Source organism: Narcine bancroftii, chromosome 1, assembly GCF_036971445.1.
Source record: "Narcine bancroftii isolate sNarBan1 chromosome 1, sNarBan1.hap1, whole genome shotgun sequence".
NCBI classification, from domain to species: domain Eukaryota; kingdom Metazoa; phylum Chordata; class Chondrichthyes; order Torpediniformes; family Narcinidae; genus Narcine; species Narcine bancroftii.
In genome coordinates this window covers 371,774,237-371,796,215 of record NC_091469.1, presented here as the reverse complement: position 1 = coordinate 371,796,215, position 21,979 = coordinate 371,774,237, and the positions used below count along the sequence as shown (strand labels likewise).

The 21,979-nt window shown below is 48.2% G+C and overlaps 2 protein-coding genes and 1 long non-coding RNA gene across 6 annotated transcripts in view; 2 read left to right on the top strand and 1 right to left on the bottom strand.

Moving 5' to 3' along the window:
- LOC138751247 (zona pellucida-binding protein 2-like) overlaps positions 1-3,314 on the top strand; it is a 94,857-nt gene extending 91,543 nt beyond the window's left edge. For 3 of the 4 annotated variants that reach the window (XM_069913299.1, XM_069913300.1, XM_069913301.1), the window contains 2 exons: positions 1,468-1,540; positions 2,659-3,314. In XM_069913299.1, coding sequence (XP_069769400.1) covers positions 1,468-1,540; positions 2,659-3,070 — 485 coding nt within the window. In that variant the 3' untranslated portion in view covers positions 3,071-3,314. The remainder of the gene's footprint in view (positions 1-1,467; positions 1,541-2,658) is intronic. The other variant, XM_069913302.1, reaches the window with a different exon arrangement.
- Positions 454-9,412, bottom strand: LOC138751251 (uncharacterized). The gene is made up of 3 exons (XR_011349782.1): positions 9,165-9,412; positions 4,966-5,009; positions 454-2,539 (listed from the first exon to the last, which is right to left on the bottom strand). It is a non-coding gene; the product is annotated as an uncharacterized lncRNA (long non-coding RNA).
- LOC138751250 (uncharacterized) lies at positions 5,489-17,104 on the top strand. Its single transcript, XM_069913305.1, has 2 exons — positions 5,489-9,562; positions 15,907-17,104. Exon 1 carries the CDS (start codon positions 8,574-8,576, stop codon positions 9,474-9,476), a length of 903 nt encoding a protein of 300 aa, XP_069769406.1. The 5' UTR covers positions 5,489-8,573; the 3' UTR covers positions 9,477-9,562; positions 15,907-17,104.
- Positions 17,105-21,979: the final 4,875 nt, after the last annotated feature.

The window sequence follows — 21,979 nt, the reverse complement described above, 5'->3', positions numbered from 1 at the left end:
TTAGAAGGGCCAAATGGCATGTTTTCTCTATGCTGTAGTCTTCCATGGTTCTATGGCAACCCTGTTCAAATGACTGGTTCACGTGCTAGCTCTCTGTTGGAAGCAGACATTTCAGTACATCACTGCTCACTGATGAAGCAAGTGGCCAATTCTTCTACCTTTCACTGTTCACATAAAAGCAAATACTGATTACTGCAATTAGTTGAGGTATAGGGTACAAAGTTGAAGTTTTTTTGGTCCTCGTCTCCATATAATTTTTCTCCTTCCAGAGAGTTAATCAGTGCCACACATTTTCATAAATATGTAGGAAAATATTAATTATTCAAATCAGAACAGGATAATAATCTAATTAGAATTCAATCTTATTTTTAACCATTAAATTCAGATGAATGCAATTGAATTAAAGCAAATTAGTACTGAACTATAAAATAATGTATTTATTAAGACTCCTAATCTTCATGTGTGTACCTTGTTGAAGGGCTCAAGTCAAAATGTCAGTTATATATCTTTATCTTTGCTATTTAAAGTACACTGTTTGATTTTCTGAGTTTCTCCAGCGTTATTTTTTACTACAACCACAGTGTCTGCAGACTTTCATGTTGTACCTCATTATCATTTAAACCAGTTCAGACAGATAATTCTTTGACTTTTTTAAAATATATATTGCATTGCAGAATCATTACATTATGTATCATGGAAACAAGATCTCTGGCTGACCAAGTCATCTTCCTGAGTTAATCCCATTTGCCTGCATTTGACCCATAACCGTTTTTATCTTCCTTCCTATCCATGAACCTCCCCAAATGTCCTTTAGATGTCGTAATTGTACCTTCCTTGACCAAATCTTCTGAAAGTTCAATCAATCTACCCCCTCTGTGTGAAACATTTGCTGCTCATGTCCCTTTTAAATCTTTCCCCTCTCACCTGAAACCTATGCCCTCTAGTTTTAGATTCCCAACTCTGGTACAAAAACTGTGACCATTCACTCTATCTATTACCCTCATGATTTTATAAATCTCTTTACGGACATCCCTCAGCCTCCCATGCTCTGTGGTACAGCCCCAGCTTCTCCTGACAACGCAGCCTCTCCCGGCAAAATCCTTATGAATTTTTTCTCTCCAGCTTAATCGCATCCTTCCCATAGTATAGCAAGGATTCCAGGCACAGTCCCTCAGGGTGTCATGGATAAGATAAAATTAGTTTGCTAAAAATAATTAAAGTAGTCATTATCATTGACTTTGATGTGCATTTTAAAAATACTATATAAAGTTTCTGACATTCAAAGAATCTCCACAGGTTATTACAAATTTAAAAATCAGAAACAGTAGGTTTCTACAGCACTTGATAATATCACATTTAACTCAGTATTAGAGGACAATCTAATAAAGGAGCTGTCAGCATTACAACAAAAGCCCTCTCTTATTTAGAATTTCAGACTCTAATTAAAACCATTTTTATGTCTTTTAGGGATCATGTACCCATGGATATTACCTTTGGCCTCTTCAATAGGAACTTGCATCTTTCTGATAATCATTTGGATGCAAGTATCACTCACTATTAAAATGCTAGAAATATTTTTGAAATGTTGCCTTTAACTGTTTATAGGAGGGATAGGACCATGGCTGAATCTTCATTGTGACTGGGGAATATGAAAGAACCTGTCCTTGAGTTGGGAGGGGCATGAAGCCGGGTAAATATGGGCTTGGAAGTATGTCGTCGAGAGTAAGGGAGGAAGAGATCAGGTAGACGGAGAGAAAAATTGTGAGATGGTGAGCAGCATTTGGACTCAGCACTACTCCTTTAGTGATAACAATTGTACCCATAACATCTATGGTGTGTTAGACATGTCCTCCACCCCTGCAACACTGTTACAGTAACCTGGGTTTGAATCTCCTACTGTCTATAAGGACTTTGTACATTTCCCTGTGTCCTATGAGAGTTTTCTCTGGGTGCTCCAGTTTCCTCCCACCCTCCAAAACCTACAAGGTTGATTTGTTAATTGGGTGTAATTAGGTTACACGTGTTTCATGGATGGAAAGGGCTTTCTACCATGCTGTAGCTTTCAAATTAAAAAAATGCAAGTACACATAAAATGGTCTTTCAAACCCTTGGCCATTTCCATATTACCCATTCACTTCAGCTATCTTTTTCCACTTTATTCATTTGTTAAAATCTGTTTTTAATATTTTATGCTAGTTTATTTGCATAATCAATTTCCCCTTTATTGTGTTGATAAAGGGAATTTGATCAAGGATCAGAGTCAGTGCCAGGATTTAACTGATAATGAATGATGGTTTGATAGTGGTAGTGAGACAAGAAGTTAGGGTGGAATTTATTTCCCATCATGGAGTGAGGAATGCCTTTGAACCTCCACTTTCTGAATTCTCTCCTCATTCAAAAAATAATTACTTATTTATTCCTTCTACCAAAATGCATTATGTTACATTCCATCTGCCACTTCTTTGCCCATTCTCCCAATCTGTCCAAGTCCTGCAGACTCCCTACTTCCTCAATGAATGCTCAGCAGTACAGGTATCATCTGTGAAGAACAAAACAAGAGTTTATGTTTCAGGATGACAGCCCTTCATTAGAACTAGTGTTCTTATTATTATATTGCAAATATTGTAAACTTTTGAGATATTTATGTATATTTTACAGAATATGCTGGAAGTATTGCAAGACACCAATGAAGGGAAAATATGTTCAGGTGAAAGAGGAAGAGATAAAAGGAGAGGTGAAAACACTGGGAAATATCATTAAAAGTGTTGACCTACTGGAACAGAAAAACCTGTCAAGGCCGTCAGAATTTATTGTTAGGCATTCCCCAAAACATCGAGTAGGATTATCAGATGATCAATACATTGGTCTACTTAGTGATACTGACACTGAAACATGCAAGCAATTTGACTCTCAAAAGGCTCGCATGTTTCAGTGTCAGTCAGATGAAACTACGTGCCCAGAGAGTAGTGTGGAGGAGTGCAGGTCTCCATATACATCAGATAATTCTTTCTCTATGTCACAAAGTTCAACTCCACAAAAATTAGAAGCAATCTTCAGGCATGGAAGGTAATTACGCTCATAAATTTTATGCCAAAATCTGTATAGATGTGATCTCATGTAATGTGTAATTTGCAGGCCCTCCTGCACATGGTTTTCTGAGAGCATACTGTAAATAATGCTAAAAGAGAAAAAAAATCTAAAACTGAATAAAGTATCATCTTAAAGTATTTAAAATATTTAATTCATCAACATTTTTAAAATGGTTTAAATTATATACATATGGAAACATAAGCATGGGAATAAAATGCATATATTCTCACAGAACAATTTTGTTTAAATAATTCTATTTTGATGTATTGAATAAAATGTTGAGAGTCCAGGGGAGTCTTCCTTTTGTTAAAATATGATCTTGAACATTCTTAAAAGTTTCTCATTGAGTTTTCTTTGAACTGGTTACTCTATATTAGGTTCTGGCTAGGATTAAAAATTACTTTTTTTTAGACAAATTTATTTCCATTTTGAAAATGGTGGAAACATTGTGGTCTAAGTCACTCTGATATACTTTCAAATGCATTTCACAGTATCTTTCCTTTCAATTGCCTGAGCAAAATATTCAATTGTCTTCCAAGTTTCCAAATATAATTTAGTATTTCACAAGGAGCATTATATAAACACTACTCAATTTTATATTTTCCATATATAATTTTATTTGATGTGAAAACATAAATGTATAAGGGAGAGAAACAAAATGTCATAATATAAAAATAAGAAAATATTGGATATAATATAAATATAGAAGAGTAGAGCAAAGGCTCTTCAGCTCACAATGTCTACACAAAACATAATGCCCAACTTAAACAAAAACACTGCCACTTGCATGCAATACATATCCCTTTATTCTCTGCATTTTCATATGTCTATCTATAAAACTCATACACGCTATTATTGTATCTGTTTCCAACTTACCTCTCGCAGTCCGTTCTAAGCACCTGCCACTCTGTGTAAAAAGAAAATGCCACTCACATCTCTTCTAAAAGTTTCTCATGCATCAGAGAAAATAGTCCATGATATCCAAATAAAATTAAAAATTGACTGCTTGAACATGCTAGATACATCCATTCCTCCATTTTCATGTGTCTACCTCAAAGCTTCTTTAATGCTACTGTAGTATCTGAATCCACCACTACCCCTGATGCCCATTCCAGGCATCCAGCACTCTTATAAAACAATTTGCCCTGCACATCTCTCTTAAACTTGCTCCCCCTCTCCTTAAAAACCATGTCCTCTAATATGTGATGCTTCTACCTTGGGGAAAAGATTCTACAGTCCACCCTTCGATCTCTCTCATGATTTAATGAACTTCCTTCTGATCTCCCCACAGATTGTGAAGCTCCAGAAAAAAAGAACCCAAATTTGTCTAACCTTTCCTGATAACTCATACCTTCTAATCCATGCAGTATACCAGTGAATTTTCTTTGTATTCCTTCCAAAGCCTCCACATTCTTCCTGTAATAGAGGCAACCAGAATTGCACACAAGTACAGTCTAAACAAAGTCCTATATAACTGCAACATGACTTTCCAATGAAAGCAAGCATGTCATTGTCTCTTGTTCCCACTCTGTGTACCTGTGTGGCCACTTTCCATGACCTATAGACTTGGATCCAAATCCTTCAACACATCAGTGCTTACATTTCCCCTTACATTTGGCCTCCCAAAGTGCAAAACCTCACACTTCCAGATTGATCTCCATCTGCCAATTCTATGCCCATAATTGAAGAAAGGTCACAGCAACATTGAATTGGGCTTGAAAAGTTTGAAGTTTACAAACTTTTAACTTGACAAAGACAAACCACTCTTTCTTACCACATTCATAATTAGAAATTTTGTGTCCACCACCTTTAAAGCATAGCTCTTTCATGTTAAGTGCATTTTTGAATGATTGTTCAGCATCATGTCTTACTCACTTATGGGTTTTGTTCTTTTGATGGTGGATTGAGTGATAGCATTACTGTAAGAAAATCAGTGAGGAATTAGTATAGACAGTGATAACATCTTCAGGACTTGCCTTCAAATTGTTTCCAAATTTGTTTTCTTGATTTAAAAATTGAATACATCTTAAATTATTATTCTTTCGTATTGAAATTTACATGAAAAATTGTGAATAACAGAAATACCTTATCTGAATTAGGTTAAATACTTAACTAAATACAGCACTGAACATTCTTTACATTGTTAAAGTTTTAGTAGGTATAATGGATTGTATGTGGTGGCGCATAGCCTAATGGCGAACCAGCCTCGCTTGTATCGCCATGTAGCGGGACAGCCATTAGAAGATGGCGTCGTCAGAGGTTTCTTCTTGACTACAGCATCCCTTCCAGCGTGCGCCCTGGGCATCAATTATGAAGTCACAATCCACCAGGTGACTGAGCTCATGCTGCCCTTAAAGGGACGCGCCGAATTTGAATAAAAACAGTCGTTAACGACCATCGGTGTGGTGGCAGTGATTTACTTCAGCTCCTCAGAGTGCCACATTGGTGACCCCAATGGGCCCAGATGACCTTCTGGACCCAACCAATGATGGACATGGCAGAGGTTAACGTGGTAGCCCTCAAACTTCCCCCTTTCTGGCCACATCACCCATGGACGTGGTTCGGCCAAGCGGAGGCACAATTCCACCTCCACAACATCACGGCTGATACCACCAAGTTTTACCATGTCATGGGCGCCCTCGATCAGAACATGGCGGCAAGGGTGGACGATATCATCTATCGGCCACCAGCGACCGAAAAGTACACAGCCCTCAAGAATCTGCTCCTGGGGAAGTTTGGCCTCTCACCCCAGCAGCACATGTCCAGACTCTTACATCTAGACGGGTTGGGGGACCGCAGCCCCTCAGCCCTCATGGATAAGATGCTGGCACCGGTAGAGGATCATGAGCCATGCTTTCTCTTCAGACAGATCTTTCTAGAACAGATGCCAGAGGACATTTGGCTCCAACTGTCTGAAGAGGACTTCTCTGATCCCCACAAGGCAGCAACCCGGGTGGATGCCCTCTGATGAGCTAAGCAGAATAATGAGGCAGCACTCAGCCAGGTCTCCAAGACGGTGCCCCGTCTTCAACAAGATTCCCCCAAGGGCAAGCCTGAAGAAGCCCAGTCATCGTGGTGCTTCTACCATCAGCGCTGGGGAGCTAAAGCCCTCAAGTGCTGCCAGCCCTGCGATTACCAGAGAAACAACCAGGCCAACCGCTGTTGATGGGTGCAACGATTGGCCACATGAACAGCCTCCTCTACATCCAAGACAGATCCACAGGCTGCCTGTTCCAAGTTGACACAGGCTGAACTGAGCGTCCTTTCCCCCCACAGCACTGGAAACATGGACTCGAACCCCCGGTCCAACCCTGCGGGGTGCCAATCGCTCTACAATCAAAACCTTTGGCACTCGTAGGGCACAGATACAGATCGGGGAAGAGAAGTTCACTTGGAGGTTCATCCTAGCCTCGGTGAGGACGGCGCTGTTGGGGGTTGACTTCCTAACGGCTCACGGCCTGCTGGTACATGTGAGGGGCAGGAGGCTGCTCAACACACGCACTTTCTTCTTTGTGCATCTGGGCATGATAGACGATGCCAAGTCGGAGTTCGCCACAGTTGCCACTGCCAAAGACGAATTCGCCGGGATCCTCAGTGAGTTCCCTGCTGTCCTGGAGCCTCATTTCGACATCGCCTTCCCCAACATGGAGTATTCCATCAGGTCTCCACACAAGGCCCCACCTCCTGATCCTCACCAGGGCTAGATGGCTGCCGCTGTAGAAACTGAAGCAAGCCAAGGAGGAATTCTCCAGACTCCAGGAGTTGGGCATCGATCAGCGATCGAACAACGTTTGGTCAGCGCCGCTATACATGGTCCCAAAGTCATCGGGAGGTTGGAGGTCCTGCGGAGACTACATATGGCTGAACGACGCCACGACATCCAGACAGGTACCCAGTCCCCCATATCCAAGACTTCGCAGCCAACTTCCATGGCACGCGGTTCTTTTCAAAAGTCGATCTGGTGCGCAGATATCACCAGATCTTGGTCCAGCCCAATTACATTGGAAAGACCACCATTATAACCCCCTTCAGCCTGTTCAAGTTTCTCCACAAGCCATTCGGCCTGAAGAACGCCGCCCAGATATTCCAGTGCCTCATGGATGCAATGGGTAGGGATTTGGCCTTTGTCTTTACTACCTAGATGACATCCTGGTAGCTAGCCACACTCACAAAGAGCACAAGGCCCAACTCCATACCCTGTTCACCCGGCTGGCAGAATTTGGCCTCACGGTCAACAAGGCCAAATGCAAGTTCGGGAAACAAACTTTGCAGTTCCTGGGGCACACCATAACAGCATCTGGGGCAGCTCCGGCATCGGAGAAGGTGGCAGCCATCCAACATTTTCCTAAGCCCTCTTCCCTCAAAGGGCGACAGGAATTTGTGGGGATGGTGAACTTTTACCATCGATCATCCCCAAAGCCACCCGCATCATGTGCCCTCTGTTTGCACTGATAGTGTCAAAGGAGAAGACTTTGGCCTGGTCGGTGGGGGGGGCAGATGAAGCTTTCACAGTGACGAAGCAGGCCCTCGTTGAGGCAAATTTGTTAGTGCACCCACGCCCGGAAGCACACACGACGCTATCGGTCAATGCTTCCGCCATGGTGGTCGGACGGGTGCTCGAGCAGTGGCTGGACGGACAGTGACTCCCACTAGCCTTTTTCAACAGGCAGTTGTGGCCTCCCAAACTCAAATACAGTGCGTTTGACCGGGAGCTCCTGGCGCTGTATGTGGCCATCCGCCATTTTCAATATTTCCTAAAGGGCAGGACTTTTACCATCTTTACAAACCACAAGCCCTTCACCCAAGCACTATCATGGCCAAGGACCTGTGGTCAGCCAGGCAATAGCACCGCCTGTCCTACATCTGTGAATTCACAATGGACAACTGGCACAGGGCGGGTAAAGACAATGTAGTCGTTGACATGCTCTCCCGCCCAACCATCAGCATGCTAGCTCCCGGTCTTGACTACGCACAGCTCGCACAGGCCTAACAGCGCGACACTGAAATCCAGGCTCTCTGCACCGCAGTATCAGTGCTCCAGCTTGAGGATATCCACCTCCCCGATTCCTCCCGGCCACTGCTCTGCGATACCTCCACCGATTCACCATGCCCGGTAGTTCCACAGGACTAGAGGGCTAGGGTCATCAGTTCCATCCATGATCTCACCCACCTCTCAGTAAAGACCACCGTCCACTTGGTGGCTCAGTGATTCGTCTGGCACAGCCTCAAGAAGGAGGTCACAGCACTAGACTGCAACTGTGTCCGATGCCAGAACTCCAAAGTCCACAGGCCCATGCAGGCCCCTGTCCAACATTTCAACCCAGCACCACAAAGGTTCCAACATATCCACGTAAATGTCGTGGGCCCCTTGTCCAGGGAGTCGCGGTACCTATTCAGCATAGTGGACCGAGCTACCAGGTGGCCAGAAGCATCCCGGTCCGTGAAGCATCAGCAGATACGTGTGCTAGAGCCCTGGTCGGCCAATGGATTGCTCGTTTCAGCATGCTGGCGCATATTACGAGCGACAGGGCATTCAATTTACTTCTGCTCTATGGTCACAGCTGGCAAGGCTTTTAGGAGTTACACTGTACCACACCACAGCCTACCTCCCGCAGTCTAAAGGGTTGGTAGAGAGGTTCCATCACCACTTAAAGTCCGCCCTGATGGCCAGCCTTTCTGGCCCCGACTGGGAGGACGAGTTGCCCTGGGTCCTCCTCGGAATCAGAACAGTGCCCAAGGAGGACCTGCAATCCTTGTCAGCTGAAATGGTCTACGGCACACCACTCTCCATGCCAGGGGAATTCTTTGGCCCGCAAGCGGAGGCCATGCACAGCGAAGGTGAGCGGCTCACTGACCTCCGAAAATGCCTGGGCAACCTGACCCCACCATTCCCGTCGCACCATGACACCCAACCGTCTCATCGGCCCAAAGAACTCGATGTGGCACTATTCGTCTTTGTCAGATGGGGACCACAGAGAGCACGACTGCAGCGGCCTTATGAGGGGCCATACAATGTTCTCTGGTGGTCGGGTGGTCTTTTACTTCAGACGTGGGGGGCAGGAGGAATTTTTTACCGTGGACCGTTTGAAAGCTGCCCACTTAGACTCATCTCAACCGGTCCAGGCGGCTGTATCCAAATGTCGGGGTCGACCGCCCAAGCGACAGGACACGTAGCCGGTTCTGGGGGGGTGGGGGTGGGTTTTGTGGCAGCGCACAGCCTAATGGTGAACCGGCCCCAATTGTATTGCCATGTGGCGGGGCAGCCATTAGGAGATGGCGTCGTCAGGGGTTTCTTCTTGGCTCCAGCATCACTTTCAGCGCATGCCCTGGTCAGCGATTATGACATCACAATGCACCAGATGACTGAGCTCATGCTGCCCTTATAGGGGCGCGCAGAATTTGAATATAAAGAGTTGTTAACGACCATCAGAGTGGGAGCAGTGATTTCCTTCAGCTCCTCAGAGTGACACATGTAAATCTTTTTATTATGGAGTACTCTTTATAGCGATATAGATTCATGTCCCTGAGGGCCATTGGACTATTTACTAGTTGGTATTGTATTTTAAAAAATTGATAATTTCAGAGTTTTGGGGTTTTTTTTTATTATTAGGGACCAGCTTAATACAACTTTAATTTATGTTGATTTATTTGGTTGGAGGAGATGAAACTACAGTAAAAGATCAGACAACTTCTAGAAACCAACATTCTGTTGGAAGAACTCAGTGGATGGAGCAGCATCAGTGGGAGAAAAGGAATTGTCAACGTTCCAGTCTTTTTCTCCCACTGATGTTGCTTGATGCATTGAGTTCCACCTGCTGATCATTTGTTGCTCCAGATACCAGCATCTGCATTCTCCTGTGTGTCTCTAGACACTTATAGGTTTCTGCCCAGTTTGATAAGTTTTATGGAGTGGCCTTTGAAGTCATCAGCCACTGAATTGATTAAATCTGGAACCTGGACTTATTTTGGGAATGTTTCGGATATAAACTCAATAACCAAATCTAACGAATTAGACATGTCTGCCAGACTTCAAAAGCTGACCTGCTTCCTATACTCTAGGTTTCCACCACCTATAATATTCTTCATTGGAGACCATTGAGATGAAAACAAAAATAATCAAAAATATTTGTTTGCTTCCATACTTAAGCTCCTGAATATTAAAATGTAGAGATAGGGGCAATACTTTACCTCCTTTTTTGTGAAAACCTGCATGTAAGATGGTGGCACTGCCAGAGCCACTGTGGCGGCAGACCACGGGGAGCAAAGAAGTGGTGTTGCAGTGCTCCTACGGGGTCCAGCCTCCCAGTCGACTGCCATTGGCTCCTCATGGGCTTTGAACGGCCCGTTGAGGGAGCCGATGGTGGCACCTATTAATCGTCAGCAGCCACAAGGGGCTGCAGACTCTGGGGAAGCGGAGGACTGGAGCAGGGCACCAGAGGATGAGAAGATCATCCCCCATCTAAAAAGGAGAAGCAGAGGAGATGACCCATGGGGACCGTGACCATGGCAGCGGACCAGTGAGGGAGCTCTGCGGCTGAGGGACCAGTGTATGTAGAGGGCTGCTGGCAACAAGGCGAGGATCCCTTGGAAGCTGTGGTCTGCTGGAGACTGCTGTTGGGAGTCTTGTGCCGAGCTGTGGACTTCCAGAGACTGGCTCGAACTGGCTGGAGGAGTACCAGGTATCAGGACTGGGATTTGAAGAGGTGCCAAGGGTGCTGAAGGGTTCCTGACCACGTTGGTTGTTCGGATCTGGAGCTTGTGTTGCCAATTTTTTGGACTGCACTCTGTAGTTGCAGGGGCTGTGGAAGTGCTGGAGGTGAATCTGCATACACTCAGATTCATGGGGGAGGGGGGTGGGGGTCTCTCTTTTGCTTCTCTCTGACTGTAAGATTGTAAGAGGTGCTTAGGCAATTCTAGTCAGTGGCCAATCTGTCTGTCTTGCAGCAGGAAAATAAATTTTGTGTAATATGACACTGTTTCATTACTATGATAATAAATTGAATCTCGAATTTTTAATTGAGGCAGAACAAGTAGCTGAAATAAAGGAATACTTTTGGGCCAATAACTTTTAATTCTATTAATTATAAAATGATTATAGAAAGAGATAGAACTAGTCACAAGTTAAAATCCTAAATTGTGGCAAGGCTAATAATTATGACATTAAACGGGATCTTGCAATGGTTGATTGGAAGAGGTTGTTAGCAGGTAAAGAAATGGCTGGCAAAAGAAGGCTTGTAAAAAGATCAAAAGAGTAAATGGCCAACATTTTCCTGTTCCAAGGCAAGGCTGGCAGGATTAGAGAACCCTGGCTAACAAGGTATATTGAGGATCTGGCCAGGAATAAAAGAGCTATATGTCAGGTATAGTCAGTGAGAATCAAGTGAATGCCTTGATATAAGTGATGTAGAAGGAAATCGGAAGGGCATGAAGGGATACAAGATAATCTTGGCAAATAAGATAAAGGAGAATATGAGGAAATTTGGAAAATAGATTAAGAGCAAAATGGTAATGAGGAAGAGAACAGAATCTCTTAAGGATCTTTGTGGTCATTGTAGAAGAACAGTGAACTGCAGTCATTGTACTGGTTGGCTTTCCCCCAGTGCTGTAACTCCTCCCCCTCCAGGATCCCTAATAAAGCTGGTATCATCCAATCCCCCTCTCCTAGTACTGCCTTGGAATTGGGTCATGTAAGATATGGCTTCTGGCCTGTCAGGTCTAATTGATCGTGCTATGTGGTGGTACAACACCAGCCTACTGCAGGGGGAAACATCTGTACCTGCAGAAGTGTACCGCTGGCCTACTGCAGAGTGAAACCTCTGTACCTGCAGGAGTGTAAGGGGACAAGACAACATCTGGCCGGCTGTCAATCAGTCGGCCTGAAGGGATCAAGCCCCACCCAGGCAGGTGTCAATCACCCTCTGGGTTATAAGCCTGTGTTGGCCTCCCAAAGCTCACTCACAGTTACTGCAGCTACGAGGCCAGCCTGGTTCTGTCAAAGTCTTTCTGGATTAAAGCCTGTTGTATAGTCTTTACCTTGAGTGTATCTGATTCTGGCTAACAGCCCATCACAATTTAATGCACAAAATTTTCCCACGGCTGCCATGGAACAACAACTGAGTGCAGGGACCCTCAAAGTCGAGCCCAGACACGCTTTGAGATCTGGCAGCATGCGGTCAAAGCAATCATCGAGGCACACGAAGGTGGCATCCTGGATTCAGATCGGAAGAGGCTGGACCTACTCTGGTCAAAGCTGGGCCACCACGCCTTCCAGGCAACCAAAGGCTGCTCCATGTACAAGAGCGCAATGGACACTCTCGAGAACTTGTACAAGCCCCCCCATGAATGTTGTCTGTGCAAGGTACCTCCTCAACACCCGAGCCCAGCAACCTGGGGAGATGGCTGTGTCTTAACTGGGACACGTGCGAGAATTGGCCCGACCATGTCTGGCTGAACTGGAGTAGGCGCAGAGGAGGTTGAGAGGCTGACCCTTCGTCCAAGGGCTACACTCAAGAGCCATCCAGCAGAAGCTGCTTGAAAACAATATCTACACCCTAATCAAGACAGTGGAAGTGGTCCAAACCCTGGAAGCGACAGCCCTGCACATTGAAGCCTTCGATTCCAGGTTCCCCCCAGGCTCCCTCATGGCCCTCTCACACTGCAGCTGCAGCCCCAGCTCAAACTAGGGAGGAAAACGTTGCTGTGGCAGGTGCCCGGTGTCCCTATGGGTCCTGGTGTTGGTCAGACCGATGATTGTGCCAAAACTGCCCGGCTAGGAACCACTTCTGTTCCCAATGAGGCAAGAAAGGCCACTTCGCTAAAGTGTGCCTCGCAAAACCAGCTGGCAGCTCAGCGGCCCTCTATGACCTCCCCCACGAACCCCTCCACGTGCGCATGCCGGGTGGTGCCATTGTCCCCGCTACAATTTCTGCCTTCCTGACTTTGATGGTGCAGCATCCGGCCCCACAAGCACCTGGACCAGCCCTCACCCTCACCAGCACCGCTCGCCGAGAACTACAGCGACATCACTTCCGGCTCATGGGGTGAAGTCACTTCCGGCTGATGTAATGACATCACCGCTGCCGGCCGGATGACGTCATTCCCTCCAGTGCAACGAACACAGCTAGGGAAGGAGTCCAGCCACGCAACGGGCCCCCACGTGGCTGCTGCCATCTTGGGCCAGGCAGCAGCTGACACAGAGTGCCCCCGACGACGATGAGAACGACATGGTCAACACGGGCAATGACCAGGCTGCCCTACCGACGCTCCCCACGCCTCTGGGTGCCATTGGCTACTGCACGCCACAGCCCACAACTGATGTCAACATGGTCAACATTGCTGATGATGAGGCTGCCCTACTGACGCTCCCCATGCCTCCAGAAGCCATAAATCACTGTGCACAACCGGAGAGCGACAACTCTAACTCCGAGATGGTGCAGGCTGCCACCATGCTGACCAGGGACATCCCTCTCAACCTTGGGCGCTCTATGATGGACGTGCAAGTCAATGGGCATGTAACAAAATGCCATTTGACTGTGGCAACAACGAGAGCTTCATTCACCTGAGCGTGGCCCACTCCCTGAGATTAAAAGTCCACCCCACCACCTGCTCAATCGCCCTCGCTGCCAAGGATAAGACTGTTGGTACCCTCAGGCGCTGCTCAGCCAATATAACTGTGGGAGGGGAGACTTACACAGGGTTCAGACTCCTGGTCATGCCCAAACTCTGCACCCCAATCCTCCTGAGCCTAGATTTCCAGTGCCACGTGCAGAGTGTCACCCTTGCCTTCGGGGGGCCCCAACCTCCACTCACGTTACACAGAACACCAACCTACCAGCCCAGGCCAACCTGCGGCCTCTCCACACTATGCATCACCCCACCGGCGCTCTTCCCACATCTTGCGCTAGGCTGCAAGCTGATCAGCACCAGAAGTAGGCGCTATTGCGCCGCAGACAGAGACTTCAAGGTGAAGCTGTGGTGACTCCTGACAGAAGGTGTCATAGAGCCCAGTAACAACCCTTGGAGAGCCCAAGTCCTGGAGATCAAAGGAGGAATTAAGCCGAGGATGGTTGTGGATTACAGCCAGACTATTAATCAGTACACCCAACTGGACACCTACCCCCTGCCGAGGATCGCCAACATGGTCAATGAAATAGCCCGCTACGGGGTTTTCTCCATGATTGACCTGAAGTCGGCATATCACCAAATCCCCATCCACCTGAAGGACAAACCCTACACTGCCTTTGAGGCGGACGGACCTCTGTACCAATTCTGCCAAGTTCCCTTTGGGGTCACGAATGGGGTCCTCCATCTTCCAGAGGGAGACCGGCACAAGCTGAAGGCGACGTTCCCGTATCTGGATAATGTCACTATCTGCGGCCGTGACCAGCAGGACCACAATGCTAACCTGGAGAAATTCCTCCAGGCAGCCGGGGAGCTGCACCTCACTTACAACAAGGATAAGTGTGTGTTTAGCACCACCCGCCTCGCCATCCTGGGGTACATCGTAGTCCGTGGGGTCATCGGCCCAGATCCAGAAAGAATGCGCCCATTAATGGAGTTACCTCTTTCCCCCCCGCCCCCCCCCCCCCATGCTAAAGGCCCTCCGCAGATGCCTTGGCCTATTCTCTTATTACTTGCAGTGGGTTCCTCGCTTCTCGGAAAAGGTCCACCCACTGGCCCAAGCTACAACTTTTCCCTTCCCACCCGAGGTGCAAGCAGCCTTCACCTGCATCAGGCAAGACATCGCGGACGCCACGATGCAGGCTGTGGATGAGGACACCCCCTTCCAGGTGGAAAGCGATGCCTCTGAGGTAACCCTCTCCGCTACCCTCAACCAAGAGGGGCGCCCTATCACTTTCTTCTCTAAGACCCTCCATGGCTCTGAGCTAGGGCATTCTGCCATTGAAAAGGAGGTGCAGGCGATTGTGGAAGCTGTCTGCCATTGGTGCCACTACCTGGCCGGCAGGAGATTCACCCTGCTCGTGGACCAGCAGGCCATGGCATTCATGTTTACCACTATCCACAAGAGCAAGATCAAGAATGACAAGATCCTCCACTGGAGAGTTGAGCTGGCAACCTACAGCTACGACATCCAGTACTGCCCCAGGAAGTTTAACGACTCCCCCGATGCCCTCTCTCACACCTGTGCACGATGACAGGCTGCAGGCATTGCATGAGTTCTTCTGCCACCCGGGTGTCACCAGGTTGTACCACTTCATTAAGTCCCGGAACTTGCCATATACCATCAGGGATGTCAGGGGCATGACTGAGGCCTGCCGGGTCTGCGCGGAGTGTAAACCCCATTTCTTCTGCCTGCCCCAGGCCTATGTTGTAAAGGCTACTCAACCCTTCAAGCATCTCGGCATGGACTTCAAAGGGCCCCTGCCTTCCACGAACCGAAACGTCTACTTGCTCACAGTAGTGGACGAGTACTCACGCTTCCCTTTCGCTATCCCTTGCCTGGACACCTCCATGGCCACCGTCATCAGGGCCCTGGGGCAGATCTTCACCATGTTTGGCTATCCCGCTTTCATCCATAGCGACCGGGGGCTCTAGTTTCATGAGTGATGAGCTGCACCAGTACCTGACGGCAAGGGGAATCGCGACCAGTTGCATGACAAGCTATAACCCGAGAGGCAATGGGCAAGTAGAACGCAAAAACGTGGTGGTCTGGAAGGCTGTCCTACTGGCTCTCAAGTCAAAAGGGTGGGCTGTTGAGTACTGGCAGGACGCCCTGCCCGAGGTGCTCCATGCCATTCGGCATTGGTGCACGGCTACCAATGAGACCCCTCATGAACGTCTGTTCTCTTTCCCCAGGAAGTCGGCAACTGGAATGTCCCTCCCAGCATGGTTCACATCCCCGGGACCGGTGCTCCTGCATAAGCACATACGGACACATAAGACTGAAGCCCTAGTCGAGCACGTCTTCCTCCTACATGCTAACCACAACTACGCCTACGTTAGGTTTGGCAGTGGCAGGGAGGACACCGTCTCAACCAGGGACCTGGCACTAGCAGGAGCACTTACCATACCACGCCATCCTTCAGCGCAGGACCTCCTTGACCACCAGTGGCCCGCTTCAGCCCTGGGAGATGAACCTGCCCTGCCACCCATCCAATACGACCCTCATACGTCGACCCTGGGCCCCCCTCCCCCGGCCACCCCTCCGTGCAGCTCCACACCAGTCATACAGACCCCTGGCGCCAGCCCCTCCCCCTCCGACCAGTGACCAGGAGCCAGTCCTATGACGGTCACAGAGACCCCAGTGGCTGCCAGATCATCTCAACCTGTAAATATTGTATGTTGTATCGTGGGTATGATTCCTTGTTACTGCACCCCGCCCCCCACCCCAGACAATTTTAAAGAAAGGGATGATTGTGGTGGTACACCACCGGCCTACAGCAGTGGGCAACATCTGTACCTGCAAATGTGTAAGGGGACAGGACAATACTTGGCCAGCTCTCAATCAGTCGGCCTGAATGGATCAAGCCCTACACGGTCGGGTGTCAATCATCCTCTGGGATATAACCCTGTGCTGGCCTTCCGAAGCTCACTCACAGTTACTGCAACTACAGCCAGCCTGGCTCTGTGGAAGTCTTGGTGGATTAAAGCCTGTTATACAGTCTTTACCTTGTGCATGTCTGATTCTGGCTAACAGTGCACCACATGCTACAATTTAATCATTATAACTACATGCCATGGACAAGGATATTCAAGCAGAGTAACTGAACACTGACCCCAAGGGTCCAGAGGCCTCCGTAAAATTCGATCAGTGGCTGCACTGCCTGAAAGCCTTCATGAGACGACATGACATCCGAGGCGAGGTTGATAAAAGAGACCTACTGTAGGCACAGGTCGGCCACTGCATCTTATACATGATTAGAGACGGTGAGACTTACTCATCTGCTATGGGGCTCCTGCAGAGGCAGTATCTGGCCATGAAGAACGTGATCTATGCCAGATACCTTCTGGACAGCCATCGACAAGCACCTGGTGAGTCACTAGATAAATATATTAGAGCCTTGTGGGAACTGGGCAAGCATCTGGCTGCACTAACATTATGGCAGCCATCTACCAGGAGGAACTGATCAGGGGCACCTGTGTTGCCAGCCTCAGGTCTGGTCATATCAGGCAAAGGCTCCTGGAGAAGGGTGATTGGACCTTGCAGGGTCGCAAAGGCACTAGAGACGGCCCAACTGAATGCAGAGGTTTACTCCACCGGCCGCATGGCTGCCAAGTGGGGGGTGTGGGTTGGAGTTGGGGCAGAGCAGCAGGTGCCGATGGTGGGGTTAGATCCTTGACTGTGTCTGTTAGTCGTGGGGAAGGGGAGGAATGCTGGTCAATCAACCATGGTTGGTTCAGCGAGTGCCTCATTTGGGGGGGGGTGGGGGCCTGCATAAACCAGGTCCCAGACAGAGACAGTATCTCTCTGACCATCCTGGTACTCCAAGTAAGCATACTGGCGTTTCGCATGGAAGAGGTGGACTTTTTCGACCGGGGTGGGGGGGGGGGGGGTATGCTTTGTGGGTTCTGGTATATCTCTGGAGTAGCACAGGACCTGGTGTTATCTTGGAACACGAAGTCGAAAACTTCAGCCGCTATCGCCAAGCAACCGAAGTGCTATTACTGCGGCCAGGCAAAGCACCTGCGGAAAATCTTCCCTGCAAGAAGCGTGACCTGTTCCAGCTGTGGAAGAAAAGGAAACTACGCACGGGTATGTAGGATCAGACCTTCCCCTTGCAGTGTCCTGTGCAGACAACACCATGGCCATCTTGGACTGTGTCACTTCCGACCCCACTTCTGGTCGCAGTAAACAGCATGACGAGGGCCCAAGCATGTCGGCCAGAGTCAATGTCACTTCTGGGTTCATTTCCGGTGGCGTCTGTGTGTAAATCATGGAGGCAGCCATTTTTGAGGTATACAATAGCAGCGAATCAGACAACCAACTGACGCTGACATCCATTGTTTTGGATCAGAGCAGCCCACACCAATTAGCAAAGTCTACTATGGACATTGAGGTAAATGGCTGCATTACGAACTGCTTGTTTTACATGGGAAGCACTGGAAGCTTCATGTACCCAGGTATGGTACAGCATTGCTCCCTCACAGTGACCCTAGTTAAGTATAAAATCTTGTTGGCCCCCAAGTCCCATTCGACCAAAATCCAAGGGAGCTGCACAGTAACAATAGCCATGGTGGCACCAAGTACAAGAATGTTAAATTGCTCATGATGCCACAACTCTGCACTGGTCATACTGGGGCTTGACTTCCATTGCCAACTTAAAAGTGTTCTGATGGAATGTGATAGACCCCACCTTCGCCTATTGTCCATAATAATCAATTTTTAAACCACCTGCCCATTTTCCCGAATAGAGCAACTCTTCAGGTCCCACTGCCCCCCTGTTCGAAAACCTCACTCCTGACTGTAAGCCAGTGGCAACTAAGAGCAAGCGATACAGTCCCGGGGACAGAACCTTTATCAAGTCTGAGATTAAAGGCACTTTCACGTGGATAATTGCCCAGCTTGTAAAGCCACATATTTTGCAATATGCAGCTGGTGGGAGGCCACGTGAATGTGCACGAGGCACCTGCAAGCCGAACATTGTAACCCTCCTCTGAGAGGGATAATCGCCACAGCACAGTGGCCTCCCCAGCCATCTGAATGCAGCCACCTAAAAGCGGCTGCATTTGGAATGACAGTCAGCTGGTGAGCACCTGACAGCTCCTCTCCCAGCTGCCCCTTCCCTCCTGCGCATGATGTCATGGCAGGGGCAGCTGGCTGGGCTGTCAGCACAGGGACTGCAGGGCTAGAGTGGTAGGCGGGGGAGAAGGGGGCTGGAGCGGCCGGCAGGGGAGAAGGGGGCTGGAGCGGCCAGCAGGGGAGAAGGGGGCTGGCTGAAACAATGCCGGTTCCCAACTCGAGTGCCGTACTCACCCGCTGGCCGCTCCAGCCCCCTTCTCCGCCGCTGGCCGCTCCAGCCCCTTCTCCCCCGCCGGCCGCTCCAGCCCCCTTCTCCCCTGCCGGCCGCTGCAGCCCCTGTACTCACCCGCCGGCCGCCCCAGCCCCCTTCTCCCCCACCGGCCGCTCCAGCCCCCTTCTCCCCCGTTGGGGGGCAGAGCGATCAGTATGGGGAGATTCCATTTGGGATGTCCCCAAGCTGAGAGCCAGCCATCCTAACTTGACAACCCAAGGAACAGGAGCTGGACTGCGCTCAGATGCGCATCCCAGTGCAGCTGTCCCTTCAGGTGGCCGCTTCCTCTTCTTTATGCACATTCTTAGCGGTGAATGCACCTGAAGAAGCCTTAAGTGACTCCTGGAAGAGGGCATCATAGACCCCAACAACAGCCCTTAAAGAGCACTGGCGGTGGTGGTAGTAAAGAGCAGAGAGAAACACAGGATAGCCATAGTCTACAGCCACTGTCATCAAATCCCTTGTATCCTCTTTACGCTCTTCGGACTTTTGAGTTGCATTTGCAGTGACCAGGGGTCCTTATTTATGTGTGAGTTGCGCCAATACCTGCTGGCCAAAACATAGCCACAAGTAGGACCACCAGCTATAACCCCCAAGGGTATAGCCATATGGAAAGGGAGAACAGCACCATTTGGAGGCAGTCCTCCTAGCACTCAAGTCAAAGGGCTGACCATCTCCCAGTGGCAAGAGGTCCTACCAGAGATGCTTCATGCCACAAGGTCCCTCCTTTGTATGGCCACAAATACAACACCGCATTAAAATTACTCTCCTTCCCCAGGATGTCAGTTTCGGGAACAATACTACCAGTCTTGCTAACGACCCCAGGAGCTGTGCTACTCCAGAGATATACCAGAACCTACAAAGCAGACCCCCCCCCCCCCTACCCCCGGTCGAGAAAGTCCACCTCTTCCATGCGAACCGCCAGTATGCTTACTTGGAGTACCAGGATGTTCAGAGAGACACTGTCTCTGTCTGGGATCTGGCTTAGGCAGCCCCCCCCCCCCCCCCCCCCCCCCCCACTGAGGCACTCGCTGAACCAAACATGGTCGATTGACCAGCACTCCTCCCCTTCTCCACGACTAACACACAGTTAAGGATCTAACCCCACCATTGGCACCTGCCGCACCGCCCCAACTCCAAACCAGCCCTAACTGATTCTGTTCAGCTATCTGAATCGCAGCAACACTGCAGTTGACACTGGAGTGATCAGTTCGACGGACAAAATCACCAGACAGGCTGAATCTATAAATAGACTCTGAATGGACTCTGATACTTCACCTCACTGGACTTTGTTTCAAAAGAAGGGTTGTGTGTGGTGGAACACTCTACTGCAGTCATTGTACTGGTTGGCCCACCCCAATACTGTAACTCCTCCCTCTCCATGATCCCTAATAAAGGTGATATTGCCAAATCCCATCCCTCAGTACTACTTTGGAATCAGGCCAACAGCATGTAAGCTAGGACTGAGTTTATAGTGATTAAAGCCTAATAATCTCGACTTCTGGCCTGTCGAGTTGATAACACTACAGTCATTATAAATCTATGGAAGTGAGAGAATTTGGAAAAAAAAGAAATGATATCCTGAAATATATCAACATTAAAAGAAGAGGTTCATAGAGATGGATAAATCCCTAGGGATTGGGGCATAACAGGAAACAGGAGAAATTACAGAGGCCCTGGCCATGATTTTTAAAAATCTTTCTATATTAGAGGAAAGGTAGCAGAACATTGAGGATGGCAATGTATTGCCTTTATTTATAGATCTGTAAGGACCAAGTCGAGTCAAGTCAACTTTATTTATCGTTCATACCATGCTCGCACAGTTGGACGAGATAGCATTTCTCCAGGACCAAGGAGCTTATTTACATAGATATAAGTTAGGAAAACAGTTAACACATTAAAATATTAAGGTATTAAGATGTATACACTGAAAATCCATTGCACACTATTCTCATCTGTACTTGGAATTTAAGAGTCTGATAGCTTGGAAAAAGCTGTTTCCCTCTGTGGACATAAGGGCCCGAGTGCTTTGGTACCTCCTACCAGAAGGCAGAAGGGAGAACAGTTTATATGCAGAATGTGTGGAATCTTTTGCAATGTTTATTGCTTTCTGCCTGCATTGAGTGTAGTAGATGTCGTTCATGCTAGGAAGAGATTCCCCAATCTTCTTTTCAGCTGCCTTCACTATCCTCTGCAGGGTCTTGTAGTCCGAAGTGGTAGTTTCCAAACCAGGCAGTGATACAACCGCACAGGATGCTCTCAATACATCTCAATACATCCTCTGTAGAATGTAGTGAGGATGCAGGGTGGGAGATGGACTTTCCTCAGCCTTCGCAGGAAGTAGAGGCGCTGCTGGGCTTTCTTAGCTATAGGGCTGGTGTTAAGGGACCAGGTGAGGTTCTCTGCCAGGAGCACACCGAGGACCAGCCAGGAAACAGTAGGCTGATGAGCCTAACATCAGTGGTAAGAACTTTACTGGAAGGGATTCTGAGAAACAGGCTTTATCTGTATTTGGAAAGAATGACTGCAATACACAGTGGAAATCACATCTTATAAATTTAATGTATGTTTTGAAGTTATGACCAAGAATATTGGTGAGGGCAGAATGGTGGACGTTGTCTTGACAAGGTTCTATGTGGTAGGTGTGAACAGAAGGTGAGATCACAGAGTGGCCAATTGGATATAAATTTGGCTTGCTGGAAGGAGACGAGGGTGGTGTTGGAGGCCTGTGATACAGCTCTCCAAGATAGTGGTGAGATTGCACCTGCAAATATTATAAGCAATTCTAGATGTTAGAGAAAGAATATAGAGAGGGTACATAAAAGGTTCATAAGGACTGGAGGACTTCAGTAATACAGAGATTGGATACGCTAGGATTTTCTTTCAAATGGAGAATGGGAGACTGGTACAAGTACATA

Coding starts and splice junctions, on each gene's coding strand:
- LOC138751250 (XM_069913305.1), top strand. CDS start 8,574: ATGGATTGCTCGTTTCAGCATGCTGGCGCATATTACGAGCGACAGGGC.